This window comes from Syngnathus scovelli, chromosome 18, assembly GCF_024217435.2.
Source record: "Syngnathus scovelli strain Florida chromosome 18, RoL_Ssco_1.2, whole genome shotgun sequence".
Lineage (NCBI taxonomy): Eukaryota > Metazoa > Chordata > Actinopteri > Syngnathiformes > Syngnathidae > Syngnathus > Syngnathus scovelli.
This window is the reverse complement of record NC_090864.1, coordinates 11,906,105-11,928,885: the sequence shown is the minus strand read 5'-3', so window position 1 is coordinate 11,928,885 and position 22,781 is coordinate 11,906,105. Positions and strand designations below refer to the sequence as shown.

At 53.1% G+C, this 22,781-nt stretch overlaps 3 protein-coding genes across 12 annotated transcripts; 1 reads left to right on the top strand and 2 right to left on the bottom strand.

Moving 5' to 3' along the window:
• Nucleotides 1-34: 34 nt before the first annotated feature.
• Nucleotides 35-14,158, bottom strand: malrd1 (MAM and LDL receptor class A domain containing 1). Of its 10 annotated transcripts, none has more exons than XM_049749871.1 (34): nucleotides 14,025-14,158; nucleotides 13,614-13,887; nucleotides 12,401-12,535; nucleotides 12,247-12,335; nucleotides 11,992-12,150; nucleotides 11,522-11,612; nucleotides 11,293-11,436; nucleotides 11,023-11,175; nucleotides 10,703-10,808; nucleotides 10,256-10,623; nucleotides 9,743-10,194; nucleotides 9,586-9,673; nucleotides 9,304-9,483; nucleotides 9,047-9,203; nucleotides 8,801-8,957; nucleotides 8,616-8,726; nucleotides 7,808-8,024; nucleotides 7,436-7,683; nucleotides 6,756-7,050; nucleotides 6,429-6,674; nucleotides 6,200-6,357; nucleotides 5,143-5,323; nucleotides 4,518-4,646; nucleotides 4,285-4,446; nucleotides 4,025-4,182; nucleotides 3,760-3,961; nucleotides 3,387-3,665; nucleotides 3,193-3,318; nucleotides 2,330-2,396; nucleotides 1,289-1,383; nucleotides 1,121-1,217; nucleotides 988-1,048; nucleotides 632-712; nucleotides 35-534 (listed from the first exon to the last, which is right to left on the bottom strand). In XM_049749871.1, the coding sequence occupies exons 2-34, from the start codon at nucleotides 13,729-13,731 to the stop codon at nucleotides 436-438; spliced, it is 5,409 nt and encodes a 1,802-aa protein (XP_049605828.1). In that variant the 5' UTR covers nucleotides 13,732-13,887; nucleotides 14,025-14,158; the 3' UTR covers nucleotides 35-435. The 10 variants fall into 10 exon arrangements, with proteins under 10 accessions (XP_049605828.1, XP_049605826.1, XP_049605827.1 ...); XM_049749869.2 differs by lacking the exon at nucleotides 14,025-14,158 and adding an exon at nucleotides 12,694-13,164 and having other exon boundaries at nucleotides 13,614-13,677; XM_049749870.2 differs by lacking the exon at nucleotides 14,025-14,158 and having other exon boundaries at nucleotides 13,614-14,000.
• Nucleotides 14,159-14,701: 543 nt separating this feature from the next.
• si:ch73-174h16.4 (leucine-rich repeat-containing protein 14) lies at nucleotides 14,702-17,574 on the top strand. The gene is made up of 3 exons (XM_049749892.2): nucleotides 14,702-14,982; nucleotides 15,347-16,105; nucleotides 16,171-17,574. Exons 1-3 carry the CDS (start codon nucleotides 14,702-14,704, stop codon nucleotides 16,736-16,738), a joined length of 1,608 nt encoding a protein of 535 aa, XP_049605849.1. The 3' UTR covers nucleotides 16,739-17,574.
• On the bottom strand, nucleotides 16,758-22,699 carry dync2i1 (dynein 2 intermediate chain 1). Its single transcript, XM_049749890.2, has 22 exons — nucleotides 22,563-22,699; nucleotides 22,218-22,378; nucleotides 21,789-22,123; nucleotides 21,669-21,727; nucleotides 21,448-21,597; nucleotides 21,226-21,270; nucleotides 20,841-21,021; nucleotides 20,664-20,772; nucleotides 20,458-20,587; nucleotides 20,122-20,233; nucleotides 19,841-19,929; nucleotides 19,647-19,776; nucleotides 19,398-19,573; nucleotides 19,150-19,312; nucleotides 18,973-19,062; nucleotides 18,828-18,889; nucleotides 18,714-18,765; nucleotides 18,188-18,248; nucleotides 17,853-17,958; nucleotides 17,648-17,779; nucleotides 17,350-17,573; nucleotides 16,758-17,277 (listed from the first exon to the last, which is right to left on the bottom strand). The coding sequence occupies exons 1-22, from the start codon at nucleotides 22,575-22,577 to the stop codon at nucleotides 17,106-17,108; spliced, it is 2,754 nt and encodes a 917-aa protein (XP_049605847.1). The 5' UTR covers nucleotides 22,578-22,699; the 3' UTR covers nucleotides 16,758-17,105.
• Nucleotides 22,700-22,781: the final 82 nt, after the last annotated feature.

Genomic DNA, 22,781 nt, shown 5'->3' with positions numbered 1-22,781 from the left:
AGTGACAAATGTCAATTAAATACACAACAAATGATACGGATATTAAACACGAGGTTTATCATAACTTGACAGTTCATGTGCAATGCTAAATAAACAAGGGATGAGTCCGACGAATGGTGCAGCATTGCTATTATATGCGTTCATTGGCCGGTGGATGTGCTCTGTAAATTCTGCCTCGCGACAAGTGACAAGGAAAACGTTACCTGAGAAATTCTGGTTTTCTACTTACCAAGTGTTGCTATTCCCGGAGCCTCATTCAAAATGATTAGCACATACTACGTACATCCAGTTTTTTTTTCATAGGCCTTTGGGGGCACTTATGGTCAAGCCTTGGGAATTCTGCCTAGCAACACGTGACCAAGGAGAAAAAAGATCTGCACAATTTGACTGATCTTTGCATGTGTTCCCTTTCCCTGAGTCCATCTTCTTTTTATCTTACGCCCGAGAGCTCCTATATTCATCGGGGTTCACGTGATGATGATGATTGTACAACGGGTTGGCAAAGGACAGCCTGGCGTCCCTCCTGGACGAGCTCTGCCGAGTGAGGAAGATGAGATTCGTGCATCCATTTGATATTTGCCAATTAGAGAAACGGAGGAGGAAAAATGAAAAAAAAAAGAAAAAGGCTCACCTCGGTCTCCCGCCTCCAAGGGTACACGCTGATGGAGAGACCCCCGCCGTCGTTGCGGCGCCTGATTGCACGGCGCTCAAACTGAAATCGTGCATGAATGAAAAAGGATTGAAATGTCAATGAAGACTTGATGAAGAAACGTAACATCACATTTGTGAAATTCAATCCAATGAAAGATAAGCCGTTCATTTTGATCACCATTTGGGAATCCCATTTTTTTGCAGGACTTTCACTAATTAAATGATATGGGCCATAGTAAGCATCAGCGGGGAACCCCAATAACCGGCCGGGCATTGCTCTCTTGTCAATTTGTACGACCGTGAACACTAATGATGCCCCAGAGGAATTGCCATCACCTCTGCCTTCCAGTCGAAGGCGGGGCCATCCATCATCCCGTAGTCCGTCGGGCTGCGCTTCCTGCGGAAGAGGCGGCGTCATCGTTATCGGGAGGGGGAAAAAAACCAAACATCATTACGGACGACGACTCACATGGCACGCCGTCGCTTACTGCACAGAGCCAGGACGCAGACGGCCACGCCAGCCACCAGCAGCAGCATCCCGACGGCAATGCCGGCGTATACCGCGTCTGACAACCGCCATTTGTTATTTCCTCATTGGACCGTGCCGTGCCGATCGACGCAAATGTTGAAACCTTACCTAGCCGCGTGGCCTCGAGCCCGTGTGGCGTCGGAGTGGAGAGCGGCGGCTTGGCCCTCACGTGACAGCGGTTGCCGGTCCAGCCCGGATTACACCTGAGGGAGGACGGGGAAACCAAGAACGACCCAGACAAAATGTTACAATGCTAACATCTAGCATGCTAACTAGCGTCTTGGGCCTGTGATGTTCCTTTAGGAGCTTCTGGTGCCTAAATGCTAAAGCCAACCTTTTGAATGTTAACACAGTCCACATTCTAAAATGTAGCACACAAAACAATTCCAGTACTGGTGGAAATTTCACAGCTGGACACAAAGCTGCGAACGATTTGGCCCTGTCCTCGCAAAACCAAGATGTTGGTCCAAATCCACATCTGTTCAGTATCAGCGGGCTTTCCGCACTTCAAATGTGGAACACGCATCTATCGGGATGTCGTTATCATCTAACGTGTGAACGGCCGGACGGGGCCGCCGTGCGTGCGTGCGTGCGTGCGTGCGGTCATGGCCGCGGGCGGGCCTTTCTTCTTGGACACGCTGCTTTCAAAGCTGTGCGTAGCTAAAATGATTTGGAAAAGACTGCTCGAAATGTATTCAAGAGGTTTTGATTTGTGTGCAGTCAAGGGGAGGGGGGGGGGCGACTTTGTCAGGTTGTTGAAGGGGGTGTGGCCGAAAACTTTGAGAAGACTTTTTTAGAGGTGCAGGTCGGTAAAAAAGCTGCTCTCTTCCCTACACACATCACAGTTCAAAACAGAATTTGAGATTGACAAGCACATAGAATGAGCCACCATCTTCCCACATTGTAAGCGAAGAGTCCCAAAGCGCCAAGCAGACGGATGCTTCGTGTTTAAATATTGACCAGCACGATCCATCAACGATTCCGTCGCGCCTGCGGTGAAATACATCAAGGTGAGAAACCGCTCACCCTGGCGGAGGAAGAAAGCCAGCGTAATTTACAGGTTGCTGCATGTTTCACGGAGCGAGACGGATGCAATTTCTATGTATGACGTCTCACCAGGCGGGATAAGGTTGCGTGTGCGCGGCTTACGTGCAAACAGGTCCGTGCTCCTCCACGTGGCACAGACCTCGTCCCAGGCAGAACATGGCAGGACAATCTGCATCATAAATCAAATCCAATCAATAAATGAGAGTGACAACCGGGTAGTATTAATAATTCACGTTTATGGCATTAGCATATGCCGAGCCTGTCTCGCTGAGATGCCCCCCCCCCCCCCCCCCCCCCCGCCTATACTGAATGACAATGAGCCTCGAGTACGCAGTTTTTGTTGCCGTGGAAACGGCATCACATTAGCGCTGAAGTCTGAGTGTTGTGTTTGTTAGGACTGGGCAACATGACATGAAAATAAAATGTGTTCTTTTTTCACAAGTTAGGTTTCAGATTTTTGAATGACCTGATTTGTTTGTTCTCTGACCATGTGACGCAATGCGATATGTGATACGGGATGGATGGATGGATGGCCTTAGCAACAAGAGAAACACTGGCGCCGTCATCGCAAGCGTGCAAATGTCGTTATTTTAAGGTCACATGGTGGGTGACACGCAATTAATGGAAAGTTGGAAGCAATTTTAAGCCTCCGTGTCAAACGTCAGGGCGGCAGGTAGAGAGCAGGAAATGAGGAATTCTGGAAGAAAGCTGACAGATTCTGACAAGAAAGCAGGAGATATGCTCACTAACAAGCTCACAGAGATACAGAGCAGTGCCGTGCCGTGCCGTGCCGTGCCGTGCCGTGCGTGCGTGCGTGCGTGCGTGCGTGCGTGCGTGCGTGCGTGCGTGCGAGGCCCTCTTTTGGCACAGCTTCACTCAGAGATGTCAAAAGTATAAAATTCAGTCTCATCGAAGCTACTTTAAGACCCAAGTTCAAAGTGGCAAGTTGGGGCAAGGGTGTTTACCGTCACAACTGGACTCATCTGCCAAGAAAGGCAAACAGTCTGCAAAGCGGTCGCAGCGCTTCTCCACAGGAATGCAAGAGGACAAGGCGTCGCACAGCAGTTCTCCTGGCCGGCACTGCAGCAAAGCTGGACACACGGGAGGGAGCGTTTGCAGAAGGCACCGAGCGAAAAGACGAGTCGTCGGCGACGCTTACGACAGTCGTGCTCGTCCTCGCCGCGGCCGCAGTCGGCCACGCCGTCGCAGCGCAATATGGCCGGGAGGCAGACGTCGTCGGAGCACCGGAAGCGAGCGGCGGGGCAGCCGCCCTGCGGGGGGAGGGTGCCCGGTACGGCCGTGGGGCAACGCTCTTCGTCCGACCGGTCCCAGCAGTCGGACTCGCCGTCGCAGCGCCAGCTTCTGGGGATGCACTGGAAGGAGAAGACGCACTGGAAGTGCTCGGAGCTGCAGGTGAGAGGCTGCGGAGTCACAGGAGCTGCGGATGACAGGCCAGGTTAGCCGGCTCCAACAAGAAAGGCAATGAAACGGCTAAATGGGCGGCGGCACTCAAACAAAGACGTGGCCTTCACCTCCAGTCACGCACTCTGCCGTGTAGGTGATGTCATCCAGGGCTACGTCAGTCCACATGTCTCCGCCCGCCTCCGCCTGGAAGCTCACTCGAAAAGGCGCCCGGTTGGACAGGATGACGCTGGCGTACGTCCAGCCCTCAGCTTGGTTCCCAGCCAAGGCCCACATCAGCAGCGGCGCGCCGCTCGCTCCCACCGTGAAAACCTACAAACCAATCGTGTCTCTCATTCTTACGCGCGGCTCTTTTCCAAAACGGAGCTCCGGCACCTTCAGCGTTCCCATCCTCTCCGAGCCGTGCATGTAGTACCAGAAGCGCAGGTGACACAGCCCCACGCTGGCTGGGAAGGCGCTAACGGTGGTCACTCGGGCAACGTCGCCGTTTTGCTGAGCGGCTGAGTGGATGTAGAGGAAGCTCCCCGCGCCACCTTTGGGAGACAAATGCAGCATGTACCATTAGCCTTTAGCTTTTACTACGCTTGAGAAGAATCGGAACAGTCTGTAGGCTGCAATGAGAGCCCCTCGCCGACCGGGACTGTGGTCAGAAGTGGGTCCACTTCCCGCTCGTTGGCTGCCCCGACTGATCCGCCAATCAAAGTCGTCGTCGGTGTCCTGCGCCAGCTGGCACCTCTCCTCCCACCGGCCGTCGTCCGCCTCGAAATTACACGCTCCCGGCACGGCGAGTACGCCGCCTAAAGGTTCGTGTCAAACTATCAAATCAATTGACTCGCCGCTTAAAAGGAAGCCGAACGGAATGGCTCACCGCAGTCCGACTCGTCCGATCGGTCGCCGCAATCGGGCTTGCCGTCGCACCAAAGGCGGGACTCCACGCAGCGGCCGCCGTCGCACACAAAATCGGTGATGGCGGGACAGCTCGGTGGCTCAGCCAGACCTGCTCGGAAGTATTTGCTCTTGAGTACTTGAATGTCGGATGAACTTATTTCAAAAAGACATGGCTGACGCGTGCCAAATGCACATCAAGGTGCTTTTGGGCTCCCGTATATCCTTCAACAAATGAATTTTGTGCAATGGACATAAAACACACGCACGCACGCACGCACGCACACACACACGTGTTCATCATTACTGAAACAAAGCCTGCCCCGTTCCGCACGGAAGGATGCGAGCGGCCGACAAAAGGATGTCGAGAGAGCTCCGAGCATCTTTCCGCTTGCTGCACCTCATTTAAAACGGACGGACGGGGAGGAACAGGCAGCAAGGAGGGGGGGAGGGAGGGAGGGAGGGAGGAAGGGGGAGGAAAGAGGAGAGGGAGAGAGGGCGGGAGGTAGAGAGGAAAATAGTAGCGCACGGGAAAGGCAGGCGTAAATAAGAGAAAGTCGACATAAGAAAAAGTCAAGTTGCAAAGGCAATTTCATCATTCCACTCACTCGGGGCGCAGTCTTTGAACTCCAGGTCGTCCAAGGCGGCGCCCCCGCTGACGTCGCGCCACCTCACGCCCTCGAATATCAGCCGGAAGTTCCTCAGCCTCCTCAGCGCCACCTCGGCCCGCTTCCAGCCGTTCCCCTGGTGGCCCGTTTTGTTCCACGCCTCCCACATGGCGTTCTCCGTCTGCTCATTAGCGGGACACATCAACAAGACTCATTAGCCAGCAAGCGAAGCTCCTCGTTAACATCATTTGTGGCTTTTCGGACTGTGTCTCCAGTTATCGTTGCCGCTCTCACGCCGCACATGGAATATATTAAAAGAGAGGGAGGCCAAGTATGTAATTCCTCCGCAAGTCTTTTCCCATGGCAGCAGCCAGGCACCACATGGTGACTAATGCGCCGTTCGAACCAGCGATGCGACCCCGGAGCGGAGCGGAGCGGGACTTGGAGCGGGCCGCCATCAGCCGGCCGCGCGTCACGCGTCGTCCAGCCGCTTGCCAGCGTCACCTCGGGAGTGATTAGCGAGATGTGTAATTAAGCTGCATTAATGCAGCAATCAGCTTTTCTGTGACAAGCGGTCGCATTTCTTGCTCTAGCACTGGATCAAGACTTTTCGATTAAAAAGGCCGGCCGACGGCGTTCCTCTCGCACGCTCGCTCGCTCGGAATACCGTACGCCCGCCACAAAAGAGAGGAAGCGGCTTTACATTCGCAAGATGACTACCGAAATACTGTCACGACCGACCGCAGGCAGCTCCTCAACCGTCGCCATATTTCCTTTCGATGTGCAATCGTAGGATGAGAAATCAAATGAAAACCATGTGAACCTTGTTGTTCTGTGGTAAGGCAACATCCAACATGTATGCGCAAAAATGAGCATGGCTTTTTCGTTTTGCTTTGAAAGCACAATTTTAGGAGCCTACAAAGGAGAACTCCTCCTGGAAAGTGTGACTACATTTGAACCGCGCGCAACAAAACGACGCGAGACAAAGCACGGAGGGGGGAAAAAGTGGAACAAAAAGACGCTCAGGGCGGATGGAAGGCAATGCACTTTGCTTTACCTTGACCAGCAGGCGGATGGTTCCCGAGGCCTTGTGAGAAATGTAGTACCAGAAGGAGAGCTTGCAGATGGAGCTGGACTCCTTCCACTGAGAACCGCTGATGTGAGCCTTGTCGCCTTTCAGTCCCACCGGTGTGGCTTCCAGATACAAGAAGTGACCTGAGGACGTTTTCACCAGCGGCGTCACGTCGTCGTTCCACAAAACGGCAAGGAGGCGGGCGACAACACACCGCTCTCGTCGTTCAGCGTGTGGTCGTACGGCGGCCGTACGCTCTGCGCCGAGCCGCTTCCCAGCGACCAGTCGAAATTGTCCGCCAGCGAGTTCTTCCAGCCGCACGGGCCGTCCTCGAAGGAGCAGGACGTGCCGCAGCGCTCCTCGTCCGAGCCGTCGCCGCAGTCGTCTCGGAAGTCGCAGCTCCGCTCGGAGGAGAAGCAGCGGCCGTTGGCGCACGCAAGGAAGCCCGGAGCGCAGCCGCCTGGAAAGGACAAACTCAAATCAACGTGGCCTCCCTTTTGGAAAGTGACCTCTGCTGGGAAATGACCTCTGCTGGGCGTACCTTCAGGAGGAGGAGGAGGAGGAGGAGAAGCGGCTTGGTCCGAGGAAGCCAGCAGGCACCCTGACGAAAAGGTGACGTCGTCCAGGCAGATGTCCCCCGTGGGATTCCGCCCCACCCGTCCTTCCAACGTGACTCGGAAGTCCTCGGGGTGGCTCAGCGGGACCTCCGTCATCTGCCAGTAGTTGCCCTGGTCGCCCGTCAAGTTGAGGAGGAGGTGGAGTCCCCCGCGGCGGCTCTGCCGAAACACGGCCAGCGTCCCGATGCCGTCTCCGTACATGTGGAAGAAGAAGCGCATCTGAAGGGGGGGATGGGGGGGGATGTCACAATGATGCTCATTTTGTGTTTGATTTGAATGCTTTATTTGTCTGCGATGGATGGTTTCTCTCAAGAGGTTGGCGCAACCCTGCCGCTAATTTAGCCGCTAGCGTGATCGATCGATGGGGCGACTGTCAGGTCGAAGGCGCGAGACGACAGACGAGCGGGGCGGTCGATTAATCCCGCCGACAGGCTGACAGCTGCGATTTTTATTAAACACTGTATCTCATTGCTAAAATCGTAATTAATGTCTAAAATGAAAAGATGCCGTATATTTGTTGACGAGCAATAATTCTCAATCTATTTTGGACTTTTCTTCTGCAAATGATTGCTTGTTACAACATGGAAAAGAATTTGAGCCAGACCTTGCACTGGGAGCTCCTGCGGCTCAGCAACGGCCCCGAAATGCGGGCGCTATTTCCGGCCGCCTGAGGGAAGGAGCTCTCCAAGTAGAGGTAGTGCCCGGAGGGGTCCCTCAGGGTGTGGTCAGTGGACGGGCCCATACCGAGGGTGGGGGTGCCGCCGGCTTTGATCTGCCAATCGAAATCGTCGTCCGAGCTCTGGCGCCAGGAGCACAGGTCGAACTCAAAATCGCAACGGCCGTTAAAGGCTTCTGAGAAACACAAACGGGGGGAGAGAGAGAGAGAGAGAGAGAGAGAGAGAGAGAGAGAGAGAGAGAGAGAGAGAGTGGAAATCGACCCGTTCCCACCACAATTTCAGGCCAGCTGCACACTAACTGCAGATGTAAGGTTCCTCGTCCGAGTCGTCCCCGCAGTGGTCGATGAAGTCGCACAGGTTGTCGCGGGGGACGCAGCGGCCGTTGGCGCAGGCGTAGCGCTCGGGGCCGCAGGGCGCTCCCGAGGGCGGCGGCGGAGGGGCGCAGTCCACAAAGGCCACGTCGTCGATCACCACGTCGCCCATGTAGCTGATGCCGCGCTTGGCTCGGAACACCACCTGACGGGCAACAAAAGTTTACATTTTGAGATAGAAAATGTTATATACGTATTCTATTCATACTATGACTGATGACACCCGGTGAGCACTCAAATTTTAAAACGCTCACTATTTATGAGGCTCATTCCAAAAGGCCACTCGGACTCTCTCCGAGTCCACAGGAGAAAAAACAAAAAACAAAAACGGGCGTCTCATCAACTTTTGCAGCCATTTTAGGCTCATTTTGGTTGTTGCGAGACTTCCAAGACAAACTCGTGCAAAGTATTTTGCAAAGTATTTTGCCTCACACGGTTGATGTGACAATTTGGCCACACTCAAATTAAAAATGCTCATCGTTGTGTGTGGCAGCAAAAATGAATGAAGGTGAAGAATTTAGAAAATTCAGCTCTGTAAGCTGTGCCTGAACGGTAGCAAGACAGATGAGCGGTGCTGCATTTTGTTAAAAAAAAAAAAAAAAAAAAATGGAGTTTCCCGAATGTTTGAATGACTTGCCATAAAAGAAGAAAGTCCTTACTGGCAGAAATGTACAGATGCTCCAAATGAGCATGCACTCATGAATAGCGGCGTGTTAGAGTAAAAGCATTTCCATACCTGAAAGTCATTTGACAGCCCCAAGAACACTTCACCTCGTCTCCACTTGTTGCCTTGGTTACCGCTCTGAGACCAAACCTCATGCGTGATGTTACCACGCTTCAGCAAAAGCTGCAAAAGAGTACAGCTGTCGACGCTAACAAGGTGCAAGAAGCGATTCCCGCCGCAGCGCTCGGCCGTCTCACTTGCAGGGAGCCCACGGTGAATCCGCCCATGTGGTACCAGAAGACCAGCCTGCAATGCGGCCCGGTGGACGCGATGACTGGCGTCTGGAGGTCGGTGGCTTGGCCGTAGCCGCCGTTGGAGCTGTCGGCGCACATGTACCAACCCTCGGGGCCGCCCCTGGGAACGGACGTCGGCCGAGCGGTCAATCAATCGCAAAGAGAAAGTGCCGCTTCGTCGTCATTAGTACGCAGTCTGCTCTTGCTCACAGGGTGTGGTCGGCGACGGGACGATGGTACTGCTCTCCGGCGTGAACGCTCTCCCCTTGGTCAGGCGACCAGCGGAATGCGTGCAAGGAGACCGGGGACGGGGCAATCGTCTCCCAACCGCAGCTTTTGCCACCTTCAAAATCGCAGCCCTCGGCCACTGCGGGAAAAAAGAAAGAAAGAAAGAAAGAAAGAAAGAGGTTGAGACGCTCAATTCATCAAGTTTCCAACCATTTCTTTTCCAAGAGCATCATTTTTACCACAGTCGTTTTCATCGGAACCGTCCGAGCAGTCCCGCCTGAAGTCGCACACTTTGCCACGGGCCACACACTGGCCGAGCCAAGCGCACGCAAACTCCCCTTGGGGGCAACGGTGGGGCTGAACCGAGGGGGCCGGCGTGGTCACCGCGGGGATCGTGGCGTTGGCCTCGGGGAGCTCGCCTTCCTCGGCAAATGAGGCGCAGCTTTATCGCTCCGTCGCCGAGCTGAGCTGACGGCCGTCTGTCCGTCCGTACGGACCGACCTACCTACCTACCTACCTACCTCGGTGCGGGACGCAGCCCAGGAAGGAGAGGTCATCGATGGCAATGTCCCCGTTGAAATCATCTCCGACTGTACCTTCAATTACGATCTGGCCACACCGCAGGGAAATAAAAGCACTTTTCTTTGACCGGGAAATTTGTCACAGGCCGAGTCATACCTGGAAGGGTCGAGCGCTGGTGAGGTAAAGAGTCTTCCTGTGCCAAACGTTGCCCTGGTCCCCGTAGCCTACCCACAGCAACTGGCCGCGGCCCGTCGAGGCGGTCCTCAGATAGATGGCGAGGCAGAACACGTGCGAGCCAAACATGTGGTAGTGGAAGCGGAACACGCACGGGCTGCGGGAGTCGAAGGGGTCCTCGCCGCGCCCGTGGGTGGGCTGGAAGGCCGGGCTCAGCAGCACCGCCGTGTCCTTGAACTCTTGGGGGACGGAAGACTCCATGTAGAGGTAGTGGCCGTAGCTGGTACCCAGCGTGTGGTCCTTCCAGGGCCCGGTGTTGAAAGACGGGGTGGGGCCGCGGGTGCGGGTCCAGTCGAAGACGTCGCCGCCGCCGCCGTTTGCCTCTTGTTTCCAGCTGCACAGGCCCTCCTCAAAGTTGCACTGCAGCTCGGGGGCTGCAGAACGGCAATCCTTCATGACCTACTCAAATGGACGGGGTTGGCAAAAAACACTCACAGCAGCCCTCTTCATCCGAACCATCGCCGCAGTCGTCCACCAAGTCGCAGCGCAACAGCTGATCAACGCACGCTCTGGTGCGCGTGCAGTGGAAATGCGTGCGCGGCGGGCACTGGACGGCGGCGGCCGGCATGGAGCAGTTGTGGAAGGACACGTCGTCCAGCGCCGAGATGCCGTCAAACACGCCCATGCTGATTTTCGCCAGGGCGATTTGGAAGGGCCGCGTGATGCGACCCAGCTGGACGCTGACCCGGTTCCAGCGGCTGCCTTGCTCGTACAAAGTCCTCCATATGATGGTGTTGTTTTGGACCCCTCGGATGCGGAGGTACATGTCGGCGGCCCCCACGGATATGCCCGAGTTGTAATGCCTAGAACGAGTTGGCAAAAGGGCATGACGTGTGGCAATTGAGCTAAATAGGACGCTGAGGACCCACCCGTGGGCCTCACCAGAAGCTCATGGTGCACCCGGAGGCCGACTGCTGGAACCACGGTCCTCTGAGAACCGCCCTCGGGTAAAGACTGCTGCTGTTCTTCAGTATGAACATAAAGTGACCTGCAACGGAGCGACAATTCAGCTTCCCGTGGTGTTCTATTCCTTGACCTGACACTGCTACTTCAATTCCAGGTTGTACGGATCATATTTCATGATACGCAGGCAGAGGAATTGTGTCATATCTGCAGACTTGCCACACTCAAGCTCTTGGGACCAAAAGCAAAAAACAACAGACGGTGGATGGAGCATTTGGTGTTCAGGGATCTGCTCGTACCCTCCGTGCTGTTACTGGAGTGGTCCGGAGGAGGCGGGCGACCGTAATACTCCGGCGGGACGTCGGCGGACGAGCCTCTGACCCAGTCAAAACCGTCACCGAGGGTGAGCTCGTACCAGCCGCAGGAGCCGTCTTCAAAGTCGCATTCCGAAGCTGGAGGAAGACGTAGGTAGATGTCGGACACTATCGCCTCTTTTTCAGTAGTTTGGCTCCATTTCAAACGAAATGCAATTGTTTTCAAATCAATCCATTTTCGACCAAAGCGCTTACGGCAGTCGCTTTCGTCGTCACCGTGCGGGCACTGCCGGGTGAAGTCGCACACTTTGTCCGCCTCGATGCACGGGCCGCCGCCCTCGCAAGCGTACCAGGACGGCGGGCAAGCAACGGTAGGTGGGGGCACACTCGGAAGCAAGACTTGCGGAACAAAACAAAAAAACCCACGTTTGAACGCTTTTTTTTTCCACGTGAATTCTAGAAATGTTTGTAGACATGTCAGTACCTGGCTCACAGTGGGGACTAAAGGAAACGTCATCGATGGCCAGCACCTCTGCTGCGTCACTGTCCTCTGTGAGACTCCCTCCAATTACCACCTGGTGGACAGACAAACACACAAAATATAGATTTTTTTGACGTCACGTAATTGACATGTATGTGTTTGTATTTGAGAGGTCTTTTTTGCGACATCCCCTGAGGTTTGCTCTGGGTGCACGCAGTGACAAAGTCCGCGAGGCGTCTTTATCTGTGACTTTGGATCTTTATTACTGTCGTATATGGCGTGTGGGGGAGGAGGAAGTGGAAGAAGCTTGGATTGAAAAGTTGGGCTTTTAAACTTTCATTCAAAATGCCACAATACGTATAAATCAAGTCGTATTGTATTTCATGACAAAAATGATCAACTGAGCAAAACAAGTACATTTTGAACCATGAAAATCATTCAAATAAGAAGAAGAATATCAAAACCATACACACCCGAAAAGTGCTGTTGCTGGAAAAGTGGACAACAGCTCGCTGCCACGCTTGGGCTGGAGTGGACCGCTTCCATAGCACAGTGCCGTGACCCTGGGGGCCGCTCTCCATCAGAACCTGAAGCGCTCCGTGTTGGGCCGAGACGTAATGGTAGAAGCTCATCTAATGAGAACGCGTGCCATTAGCGACGAACACGCACAAATGGTTTGGGTTACGGTTCGGGCGGTCTGAAAAGGAGACGCCTGGATTTGGTGCTACCTGGCAGGTGTCGGCAGGCCCAAACTGAGGACTTATTAGCTGTGCGGTGCTAGCGTCTCCTCTTTCAGGCACAAGGGACAGGAAATAGGCTGAAGAATGCAAGTGTATTGATTGAGCCTTTCTTTAGCGCAGAGAGTAACCCAAGGTCTCAAACCTGATTGGTTGCCGGTGTGGTCGCCTTGGATGAGCGCAACCGCCGTGGTTCTCTTCCATTGAGAAAGCGCTTGCGATGAGGGCTGGATCAGGTCACAGAAGCCTTCGTTAAAGTCACATCTCTTAGAGTTGAAACCTGTGAGACGGAAAAGATCTTTTCATTTCTTTTAGAACTTTCCTTGCTGTTGCCATTTCAGTGAGGCCCGTGGCATCCATTTCGTTGAGTTACCATCTATTGTCATATCAACATATCAGTCGGGTGCGTGCGTGCGTGCGTGCGCTCGAGTGACTTACAGCGTCGCTCGTCGCCACGGTCGTCCGTGAAGTCGCACGCACAATCCTCGGGTATATATGAGTCATTAGCGCAGGTAGAGTGCGAAATCAAACAAGGCTCAGTAAAGAACGCCAAAGTCAAGGCCACCAGCAACAATGGCCAAAATGTCCACATCACGGACGCCTGCTGACGTCTACGACATGAATTTGTCCAGTATGGCGAGGCTCAGTTTGACTGTGCGCTCCAGCAAGTCGTAAAGCGTCATAAATGGCTTTTATGGCGCTTACTCAATATGCTTGCTTGATTGGAGTCTCCATATTGAACCAATGGGAATGGCGCTCAGCCATAAAAATGCCATCCATTTTCTGAAGCAAACCCTCGCAGGCACATGGAGAACATGCAAAGTCCACACAGGAAGGCTGCGTCAGAATCGAACCCACAACCTCTGAAACACTCGTAGGAACGCCACAAGTTAGAGTTCACTCGAGCTGCTGAAAATAGCAGAAGGCATTTTGTTTGGTATGAAAGAAAGTCACAAAGAGGGAAAAAAATAATCACAATATCCTAAGACTTTGACTCATGCAACAATATAATATATATATATATATATATATATATATATATATATATATATATATATATATATATATATATATATATATATATATATATATACTATGTATTGCAGTATGCCGTAGGCCTGCCATAAACGCAAAAAGATTGAGATTTTGCTGCTACCTAGCGGTCATTCACTGTCCCCCCCCCCCCCATGAATGCGTCATTGCGTCAGTTTCATGCGCTCTACGTCATAAGAATGCGACAATGTACAAGTTGTTTTTTTTTTCCTAGTTCAACCTTTTATTGAAACCCAAACACATTAGGTATAATAACACCATCAACTACAGTGTAAAAGTGTAAACAGATGCCGCAGCTTCCTCACGTTCTAGGCTTGGAGCAGACACGCTTCCCGTCCACGCCGTCCGTCCGTCCGTCCGTCCCTCCCTCCCTCTCCTACCTCCATCGGCTGGCTGGCTCCTCGTCTCGACCGCACCTCCCATCCCGGCCTCGCCGTCCGTGGCAAAGCCGCAAGTCTTCTCGCCCTTCTCGTGCGTCAAGCTGCCCAAGACGTCGTCGGCGGCGGCTCGAGACCTGCGCCTGTACGCCGGCCCCACCACCAGGACGCCTACCGTCTGCTTCCCCCAGCTGAGCCGCAACTGTAACGGTCGGGAAGCCAGACAGACGTTTGACAAATATTATCTGAGGTGCTTGGAAAAACAATCACAGCTCTCGCGACAGCTGATAAGAAAACATAAAACTTTCAAAGGTTAACTGAAGGTAAAAAGTGCCACACCCGCCCTCACCACCACCACCTCCTGATTGGCTTGTTTTTGTGACGTCACACGGACACTTTATTAGGTCCACCGCCATTTTCAGGTGTACCTAATCACAGGCCACTTCATTAGGGAAAAATCATGTAAAGTGCCACATCCGCCCTCACCTCCACCTCCTGATTGGCTGGTTTCTTTGTGATGTCACTTATGGACACTCCATTAGGTACACCGCCATTTTCAGGTGTACCTGATAATAGGCCACTTCATCAGGGAAAAATCATGGCCAAAACTGAACTGAAAGTGAAACGGGCCACATTGGCTGTTTTGTTTGTGACGTCCCTCCTGGACACTTCATTAGGTACACCATAACTGGCCACACCTAATAACAGGCCATTGCATTTGTAAATGTGGGCAAAATTGTGAAAATAGGAATATTTGACTATTCAATATCTGCTGCGTCAGTGACATGTCAAAACAAGGAGCCTCGGCAAGAACGCGTTTGGTTCTATTTGAATTGAGCTTTCTCGTTTACCGTAGGCAGCCAGTTCGCTCGCTCGCTCGCTCGCTCACTCACTCGATCGCAAAGATGAAGGACCAAACACTAGCTTCCTGGTCATTGTTAATATGCTGCTGATCACTTTAAAAGCAATAATACTAATAATAACAAGTGTTGTCGTCAACGTCGAATGTCTTCTCTATGATGGCGCTTTCCTTGTTGAGCCTGTGCGCGAAGGAGGTGGTGAGCGATCATAGCTCGTCGCCACACTGGCTGCGCTGGGTGCCCCGCGAACTGTACGGGCCGCTACTGGAGGCCTCGTTCGCCGGATGCAGACCGCTCGCCGTCGGGGAACTGGTGCAGAAGTGGCCCGAGCGACGGCTGCGAGTCGGCGGGCGCAGGAACCGAGGGCAGCGGCCGCCGAGTCGCCTCTGTGTGCAGGCTCTGTTGCTCGCTGTCGTTAGGGGACTCTCCGATCAGAGGTTGGTGATGGATGCTGACTGCTACTCCCGTACAATCTGAAGATCATAAAGAACATTTTGTTTTATATTGGAGAAGCGGCCACAAACTGCCCCCAACATATTTAGTCTGATTTGGATCTAATATTTACAATGTTACTCAACGTTTTCAATTGACAAGAATGGTTTTAATTCAATAAAAGTGCGTCTGTTACATTTTTGAATGACAATTAAAATAAACATGGGATGGGTGTGATTGAAGGTGGGACAGCAAGATTGCTTTTTTTTTTTATACACTTTATGCATAGTTGATGTTTTTAGTAAGCTCATTAACCCTAACCCTAACCCCCAACCCCCCCCCCCCCCCCCCCCCCCCCCCCGCAACTAGATCTGCCCTGCAAGTACTGGACCTTTGCGGTCTGCAAGGGGACGAGGGTCCAACAGTGGATTCTATGGGGGGATGGTCCCTGACCGTAGCGCTGTGCACCATGGTGGTCCAGGCCCGAGCCGGAGAAAGGAAGAGGCTCTGCGCTCTGGAACGAGACAGTGACGTGAAACGAGAGAGGGGCCAGCGCAAGAGAGTCAAGGAGGCAACTGGTGACACGAGCAATTGCATGAAAGGGTCTGTTGGAGTTTCAGGGGAAGCGGATTTGGTGAAGGAGGTGAGGCAGACAGAGAAGAGGCGCGAGAGCTCATCGATGGAAGGAGGCGGCAAGGAAAGTGGCACGCCGTTGCAAGTCAGGGCGGACCTTTTCGTCAACGCCCGCTCTTGGGAGCGCGTGTGCGCGGCCCTGAGCGCGGCGGGACCCCTGGAGCTACAGTGTCGGTACCTGCACGTGGAGGAGGTCTCCGTGTCCAGCATCGGGACCCTGCTGGACTTGCTGCCGCCTCGGGGCCTGCTGGGGGTAGACGTGCGCTACAGCAACCTGGGCGTGGCGGGTCTGGCTCAGCTGCTGCCTCGGCTGGCCGCCTTCCCCAACTTGAGCTCCCTTTGCTTGCACTACTGCAACTTGGACCTTCGGCGGGACCAGCCGGGGCAGGAGGAGGCGCTCCGAGACCTCTCCCAGGGTCTGGCGCAGCTACGGGGACTGCGACGTCTCAGCCTCACTGCGCTGCGTTTGCCGGGACAACTTCAAGTGCTGCTCAGGTAGAGACACGCCTAAAAGCATTTCTTCCTTTGGTTATTGAGACGTTGTTCAATGTCTTCTTCAGTTCCCTGTCTCAGCCCCTGGAGGTGCTGGAGCTGCCTTACTTGAGCCTGAGCGCGGGCGATCTGTCCTACCTGTCGTGCAGCCGGCACGCCTCCTCCCTGCAGCAGCTGGACCTGAGCGAAAACCGTCTGGACGCCCGCTCGCTGCCCTCCGTGCGCCGGCTCCTGTCGCAAGCGTCGAGCAGCCTCCGCCACCTGTCGCTGAGCGGCTGCGGCCTCAGCGACGAGCTGCTGGGCTCGCTGCTGCCTTCCCTGGGCTGCTGCTCGTCCCTGCGGAGCCTGGCCCTCGCCCTCAACCCGCTGACCACCGCCGGCCTGGTCAAGGCGGTGAGGACGGCGGCGAGGGTGGCCTCCATGCGCCAGCTGCTCTACCCCAACCCCTTGGAGGACTACCAACCGGGACTCCCCGAGCTGCCTTCCAGCGCTCAGCTCCTGGATTGGCCTCTGGACGAGTCAACGGACACGGACGCCACCGGCAACCTCCTCAAAAAAGTGCTGAAGGACTGCGGACGCTCGGACATTGTGCTCACTTGCGACCTGCTCAATTATGATAAAGACTCAGCAGAATGATGGACATGAATGCCCTGTACTCTTTTCCTATCTTTTTATACTCAACAGAATGTAACTTTTGTCATAATGGTGAGCAGCGGCACAAGTCGTCATACTTCATTTCTTAAATAACAAACGTTGGTTTCCAACTCATTTGGTGTCCCGTGTACTAAATCGCTACTCTGTCGATAGGCAGCTTTTACCCTGCTGCAATTAAAAAAAATGTAGCAATCATTAAAAAAAAAATTTTGATTTTTTTTTTTTTACACAATATGTACACGTATTTCTCAAACAAATAAACAGTGAAGTCATCTTTCATGCTTTAAAAGGAAAACACAAAAGTTGAAATTTACATATGCAACTATATACACGACTGACAAAATGTGTTTCAAAGAGATTGTACAATCTTTGCTTCTAATGCTTGTTCTTCTTCACAACTTTGGACAGTGAACTCCCTTGTGAAATAGTGCATTTCGATTTTACCCGAACGGTGTGCCGTCGCTATTCCAGAGTACATGTTCTGTTGTCCCGGATCTCCAAATGCAGCCATGGCCGTCAGCCTGAGAAAGTCAAATTGATTTTCACAATTTGCGGCCGGGCTCGGTTCCTCCCCGAAGCGTTTCAGAAATCACCTGTCCGCGTCCAGGCGCTCTGTGACAACAGGCGCTTTGTCGCTCTTCAGCAGGTCCCAGATATGAAGGCGAGATGCGGCGTCCAACACCCAGAAGACCGCAGGCCTAGTTTGGCTCCACTGCAGCGAGACCACCGCCTCGCCGGCCGTGCCGTCCGTCCACTCGTCCACCGGTTTCTCGCAGCTGACCTCGTGTAACCGTACGCTGCCGTCCCCGCAGCCCACCTGGCAGGTAAACGTGTTAACGTTAAAAGCCTCGCTAGAATTACAGAGCAGTCATTAAGATTCCATTTGATTACCAAAAACAAGTTTGGCCTGAAAGGAGAAAAGTGGACGGCGCTGACATCAACGAGCCGGGTGGCCGACTCCTGCGAGGTGTAGCGCTTGGGCAGGGCCTTCAAACCCTGAGTGGTGCCGTGACTGACCAGACCCTTGAGTGGAAGGAACGTATGTCGTTTTAAAACCTCTTCCAACTTTTATTTCTGAAATTTGGCCCATGCTCACCAAGTTGGTGCCGATGAAGAAATGACTGGGGTCAGTGGGAAGAAATTTCAGATGAAGGCACTGCGGCGGCGGCGCCCCTGGTTTGTCCAACTGCGACGCTGACGCCCTGCGAGGTAGACAAAGGTCAGGGGTTTTAAGATGCCCATCCAAAAACCACTGGTGCGCAGATATGTTACCATCAAACGCTGAGGCCATCAAATCAACAGCATAACCAACAAGATCATGTGACCTGCCCCCTCCCGCTCCCCTTAAATCCATTGCGGCCGCCAGCCTATTTTGAGCGGGCTCGCCCGGCGTTGACAAACGATCATCACACGATGTTGGTCATAGCTCACCCCTCGGCCGTCACGCAGGCGGAGCTGTGCAGCAGCTTCACTTTTCCACCCGGCCTCAGACCTGCAAAAGAAATACGAGCGCACGCAACGCAGTATGTTTGGCACACAAGACAGCTGTGAGGTCCCCAGGCCAGGCCAGGCCGGGCCGGGTCGGGCCGGGCCGGGCCGGGCCGGGCCAGCCCAGCCCAGCCCAGGCCAGCCCAGGCCAGCCCAGCCCAGCCTAGCCCAGGCCAGTCCAGCCCAGCCCAGGCCAGCCCAGCCCAGCCCAGCCCAGCTCAGCCCAGCCCAGCCCAGCCCAGCCCAGCCCAGCCCTGGACATTCTCTCCCCTCTCAGACTGACATTTACAGAGGGCGATTTGGATTTTTTTGAATCCCAGCAGAGCTATTAGTGAAGAACTAAATCTGTCAACATCACAAACGTATTGATGGATGCGAATCTAAGTGCTTATTTTTAATATGCAACTTCAGACAGAGCATTTGCAATTCAAAAGTGTATGTTTATAAGGAAAACAAAACATGAACTTGCCTAGATCTGTCTGGGAGCCTGCCTCGTTGCCTTTGGGAAGTTGCACTACCACCTACAGGCCGCAGACAGAACAACCTTTAATACTTTGCCTTTTAAACAAACAAAAAGACCTACCCAAAGATTCAAGAGCCCGCTCTCATCCAGAGAGGCCAACCGGAAGGACAAGCCCAACAATTCTGGATATTAGAGGAGATGTTTCTCATTAGGACACTTTGAACACATTCCTCCTCATCCCGGCCGGGCATACGAGATGCTCCACCTTCTTCGGATGCTAAAAAGACCACTCCGGCGTTGGTGGCAACGACCTCCACCGACGTCACCGGCAGGGAATGGGCCGAGGGCACTGCATCTGCAAGCAAAAAAGCTTGAAGCGGCCGCAACCTCCTGAGAACAGGAAACTAATATAATGGAAACTATAATATACGCGACGACATACCGGTAGAGAAGGTAGGCCGTCTGAAGGTCCACTCCTCGCCGCCCACCTTCAGCCGTTGGTGGTCGCCGTCGGGCTCTCGTAGGTCCCACAGCGCCACGGAGCCGACGGACGTGCCGGAGAACACCAGCGTGGCCTTTCCCGGGCTGAAACAGCAGCACTGCACCTGAGAGAAGATGGGCAGGAGTGGCCGCTTGAAACATACGTGAGCGCACTTGGCGATAAATGGAGCCACGAGACGAGACAGGCACCTCTGAATCACAGAGCAGGATCTTCTGCGGTCTGGACGGCTCCCACATGTTCCACACGCAGATGACGGTGCAGTCGCGATGCTGCTCGGCATCATCGGGTGAAGCTGGCGGCTTGTGAACAGACAGGAGCGTGTGTCTCTGCGCCTGAGAGAAGAGCACCTGGCTGACGGCGCGACCTGGATTACAACCAAAATGAATTGACTTCAACACGTATGGTCAATTCAAGCCCACGTGATGGCACCTGCGCACCGCGGAGAAAAGGCAAGTCCATGTTGAGCCGCAGACTTCCGTCGCTGAAAGACAGGGTGTCCGATTGCGTCGTCCGGCCCTTGAAGGAACTCCTCTCGGTGTGATCCTCCTCCAGCAGCACCGCCATTACCTGTCGTCGACCGGGTGCAAAAATGACAAGGAGCTAACAAGCTATCCAAATAGAGAAAAGTCACCTGGGAGGCGGCACGCAAGAAGACGGCCAAACGTCTTGAATCCAAGTTCATTCCGTTCACGTTTCCACTTTCATGTGACCGCTTTGGATCTTCGGGACAAAAAGGCAAGAAATTGTTGAAATAAACCGTTGTGTTATATTGGCACACCGGCTCTCTCTAGCGGTAGGATAAAACAAATGCGAGTAGCTGTTTTTCTTTCATTCAATATATGGTCAATTTGTTGCAATTGACACATTATTACATTTTGTGTTTATGGAGAGACAGTTTTGTTTGTGTCCTACCGCCACAGGCACCGCTGTGCTCTGCGGGATGCTGCGTCCACTTGTCACTCAAGTCCACCTCCTCGGTCTGGACGTCCCGCTCGGCATTTTCCTCGTTGCACTGGACGTAAGCCTGGAGGGGGGATTGGCCGGAAGCAGCAGCAGCAGCAGCAGCAGCGGCAGCAGCAGCAGCAGCATCAGCATCATCATCATCATCATCATCATCATCATCATCATCACCACCATCATCATCATCATCATCACCATCATCATCACCATCACCGTCATCATCATCACCACCATCACCATCATCATCAGCAGCAGCACAGAATGTGACGACGTGTCACGCAAACTGACCTGCTTTGTGTTTGCAGCTCCAAAGTTCCGGATGTACATGTCATATTCGCTGACGGGAGGCAGATCCAGAAGGGAGAAGGTGGTGGAGAAATCCAGATCCATTAAACGAAGCAGCTCGGCGCTGCGTTTCCTGCAAAATTGAGGGAATTAAATTGGCCCTTTAAGAAAAAAATGAAAGATCCAGTTCGGATATCTTCCGAGCCTACTTTTGTTTCATGGCCACTTTCTTGTCGACTTCTCGCTGCTTCGCCGCCACAAAGTCGATAAACTTTCCTCGCTGGGAGCCTCTGCTGCTCCTCTCATCTGAGCTTTTGACTGACAGTGAAGGAATCATTTTTAGTCCACATGCAGCGATTTGATTGGAAATGGTACATCAGAACAACCTCTGGGCAATTCAGGCTTTTCCTCTCCTCTGTCTTTGCTAAGAGTAGAAATAGAGACTCGGACACGTTCGTTCTCCTCGCCCATGGCTTTTTGGATGGCTTCAACCTCCTCGCCCAGCTCCAGTTTCTCGGCCTCTTCCTCTGCGTCCTCGTCCAGTTCGTCGAAATCCTCTTCGTAATCCTGCCGGAGTGACACGTGAATGAATGGTGAAAAAAATGATGCATTGCACAAACGGGCGTAAAAAAAATAAAAAAATACCCTTACCGCTTTCTTGTTAAGCAAACCAATTCGAGCATGCAAATGTTAACAAATGACAGGTACGAAAAAAATGAACGGAATATAAGACACAGCACTAAGAAATGTGAGTGGGCGGAGTCATATTACCTCAAAGTCATCTTCGTAGTCTGGCGAAGGCTCATGCTCGGCTACCTGCACAAAAATATCGGAAGCAATGTAAACTCTACACCGGGGAAAAAAAAATGTTGAGTGGGACTTGGAATGTTGCTAGCACGTTGCCAGCGTCTTTAGCTGCCACGTTCCCTGAACGCATCAAGTAGACAAACGACGTCATGTATTTAGGTTTGAAAGGATGAGGCAGCTACTGACCTCAGCTTTTTTCGTCTTGGTCTCACGGCTGTGACTCGGTCTGGAGTCCTTGGAGCTGCTGTGATGTCTCTCAGCGTCACCTATTTGCCGCCTCTCTTTCCGTCTTTTCCTCTCTTCCTCTGCCCCCTCTTCTCGCCTCAGCTTTTCATCCTGAAGGGCGGCGAGGAATAGTCAAACTAGCACCGGGTAAAATGTCCGTAGGTAACATTGGAAATGCTTACGTGATACGCTTTCTCTTTGTGTCTCCTTTCTCGCTCTTCTTTTTGTTTTCGGTATTGTTCTGTGGGGATGTGACATGTCGAGACTCTGGAAAAGTGACTGACAAAATCGCCAAGGTTTACCTCTTTCTTCCCTCGATGGCTTCTTGTCGTCGCACCTCTCTCGTCCGTCTTGGTCGTCCCGTCTCCCTTGGTGTCTCCTCCTGTCCCGTTCGTCCCGCCGTCTTTCTTTATCCCGCTCGTCCTTTCGCCTCTCCTTACCCTCCTTTCTCTTGAGTGCGTCTTCCCGCTCCTCCTCATGTCCCTTCCTCGGCCTCCATTTATCCCGCTTGTCTCTGTCCTCTCTGGAGCCGCGTGCACGTCCGCTCGTGTCCTCCAACCTGTCTCGCTCCGGCCTCCTGTCCCGGTCACCCCTTCTTTCCTCTGCGTACAAGTCCCGTCTGGCTCCGTGATGGTCTCTGGCAGGGATGGGATGTGTTTTTTGTGTTTCAGATGACTTGACTGAGCAGAATCAATGAAATATAAAGTTGGAGTCTTGTATTATGTAATGACCTGTGGTCTCGGTCCCCTCGGGAGTCCCTAGAACGTCTCTCCGCGGATTCTCCACCGCGGTGCTGCTTTCTGTCGTGCTCTTGCTCCTTCTCCTGCTCCTTAGTCCTGGAAAGTAGTCTTTTCAGCTCGGCAGCAGACCAGGTGTCTTCCATGCTTCTTTTCTGAGGAAAATATAACATTCGAGGACATCGTGGCTGTGTAAAGCGCTTAAAAGGAGCAACATGCTCGTGAGAAACCGAACGACGACGCCAATTCCCCGCCGACGTGCTGACGCTACGGATTAGCTGACCGACCCGACGAGCGTCATGTATCACAAAATGAAAGCGTAAAATAGCAATTATGTACCTTCTCGTTATGCATGCTGCCGTCGGGGTTCGGAAAAGAAAGCTTGCATGTTTGCTAGGACGCCACAGTGACGAAAATTGTACTCTTTTCACCTCCGGGTCCTGCGCATGCGCAGCTCTCCGAAACTAAGGAAAAGGCGTCCCTTTCAACTTGACGACAGACTTCTTAATCGATAGCAGAGTGCACAATTAAATCCAATTGTAAAACAAATGCGTCGAT

What these genes read in the sequence shown, in the direction of transcription:
- dync2i1 (XM_049749890.2), bottom strand. An exon ending in GCCATCGAGGGAAGAAAGAG is followed by an intron (nt 21,728 to 21,788) that starts GTAAACCTTGGC and finishes ACATCCCCACAG; the next exon opens with AACAATACCGAAAACAAAAA. An exon ending in CCAAGACGAAAAAAGCTGAG is followed by an intron (nt 21,271 to 21,447) that starts GTCAGTAGCTGC and finishes ATTTTTGTGCAG; the next exon opens with GTAGCCGAGCATGAGCCTTC.
- malrd1 (XM_049749869.2), bottom strand. Translation starts at nt 12,847, where the DNA reads ATGTGGACATTTTGGCCATTGTTGCTGGTGGCCTTGACTTTGGCGTTC. An exon ending in CCACACCGGCAACCAATCAG is followed by an intron (nt 12,336 to 12,400) that starts GTTTGAGACCTT and finishes TGCATTCTTCAG; the next exon opens with CCTATTTCCTGTCCCTTGTG. An exon ending in CGAGGACGAGCACGACTGTC is followed by an intron (nt 3,319 to 3,386) that starts GTAAGCGTCGCC and finishes CCGTGTGTCCAG; the next exon opens with CTTTGCTGCAGTGCCGGCCA.
- si:ch73-174h16.4 (XM_049749892.2), top strand. Translation starts at nt 14,702, where the DNA reads ATGATGGCGCTTTCCTTGTTGAGCCTGTGCGCGAAGGAGGTGGTGAGC. An exon ending in AGGGGACTCTCCGATCAGAG is followed by an intron (nt 14,983 to 15,346) that starts GTTGGTGATGGA and finishes CCCCGCAACTAG; the next exon opens with ATCTGCCCTGCAAGTACTGG. An exon ending in CAACTTCAAGTGCTGCTCAG is followed by an intron (nt 16,106 to 16,170) that starts GTAGAGACACGC and finishes TGTCTTCTTCAG; the next exon opens with TTCCCTGTCTCAGCCCCTGG.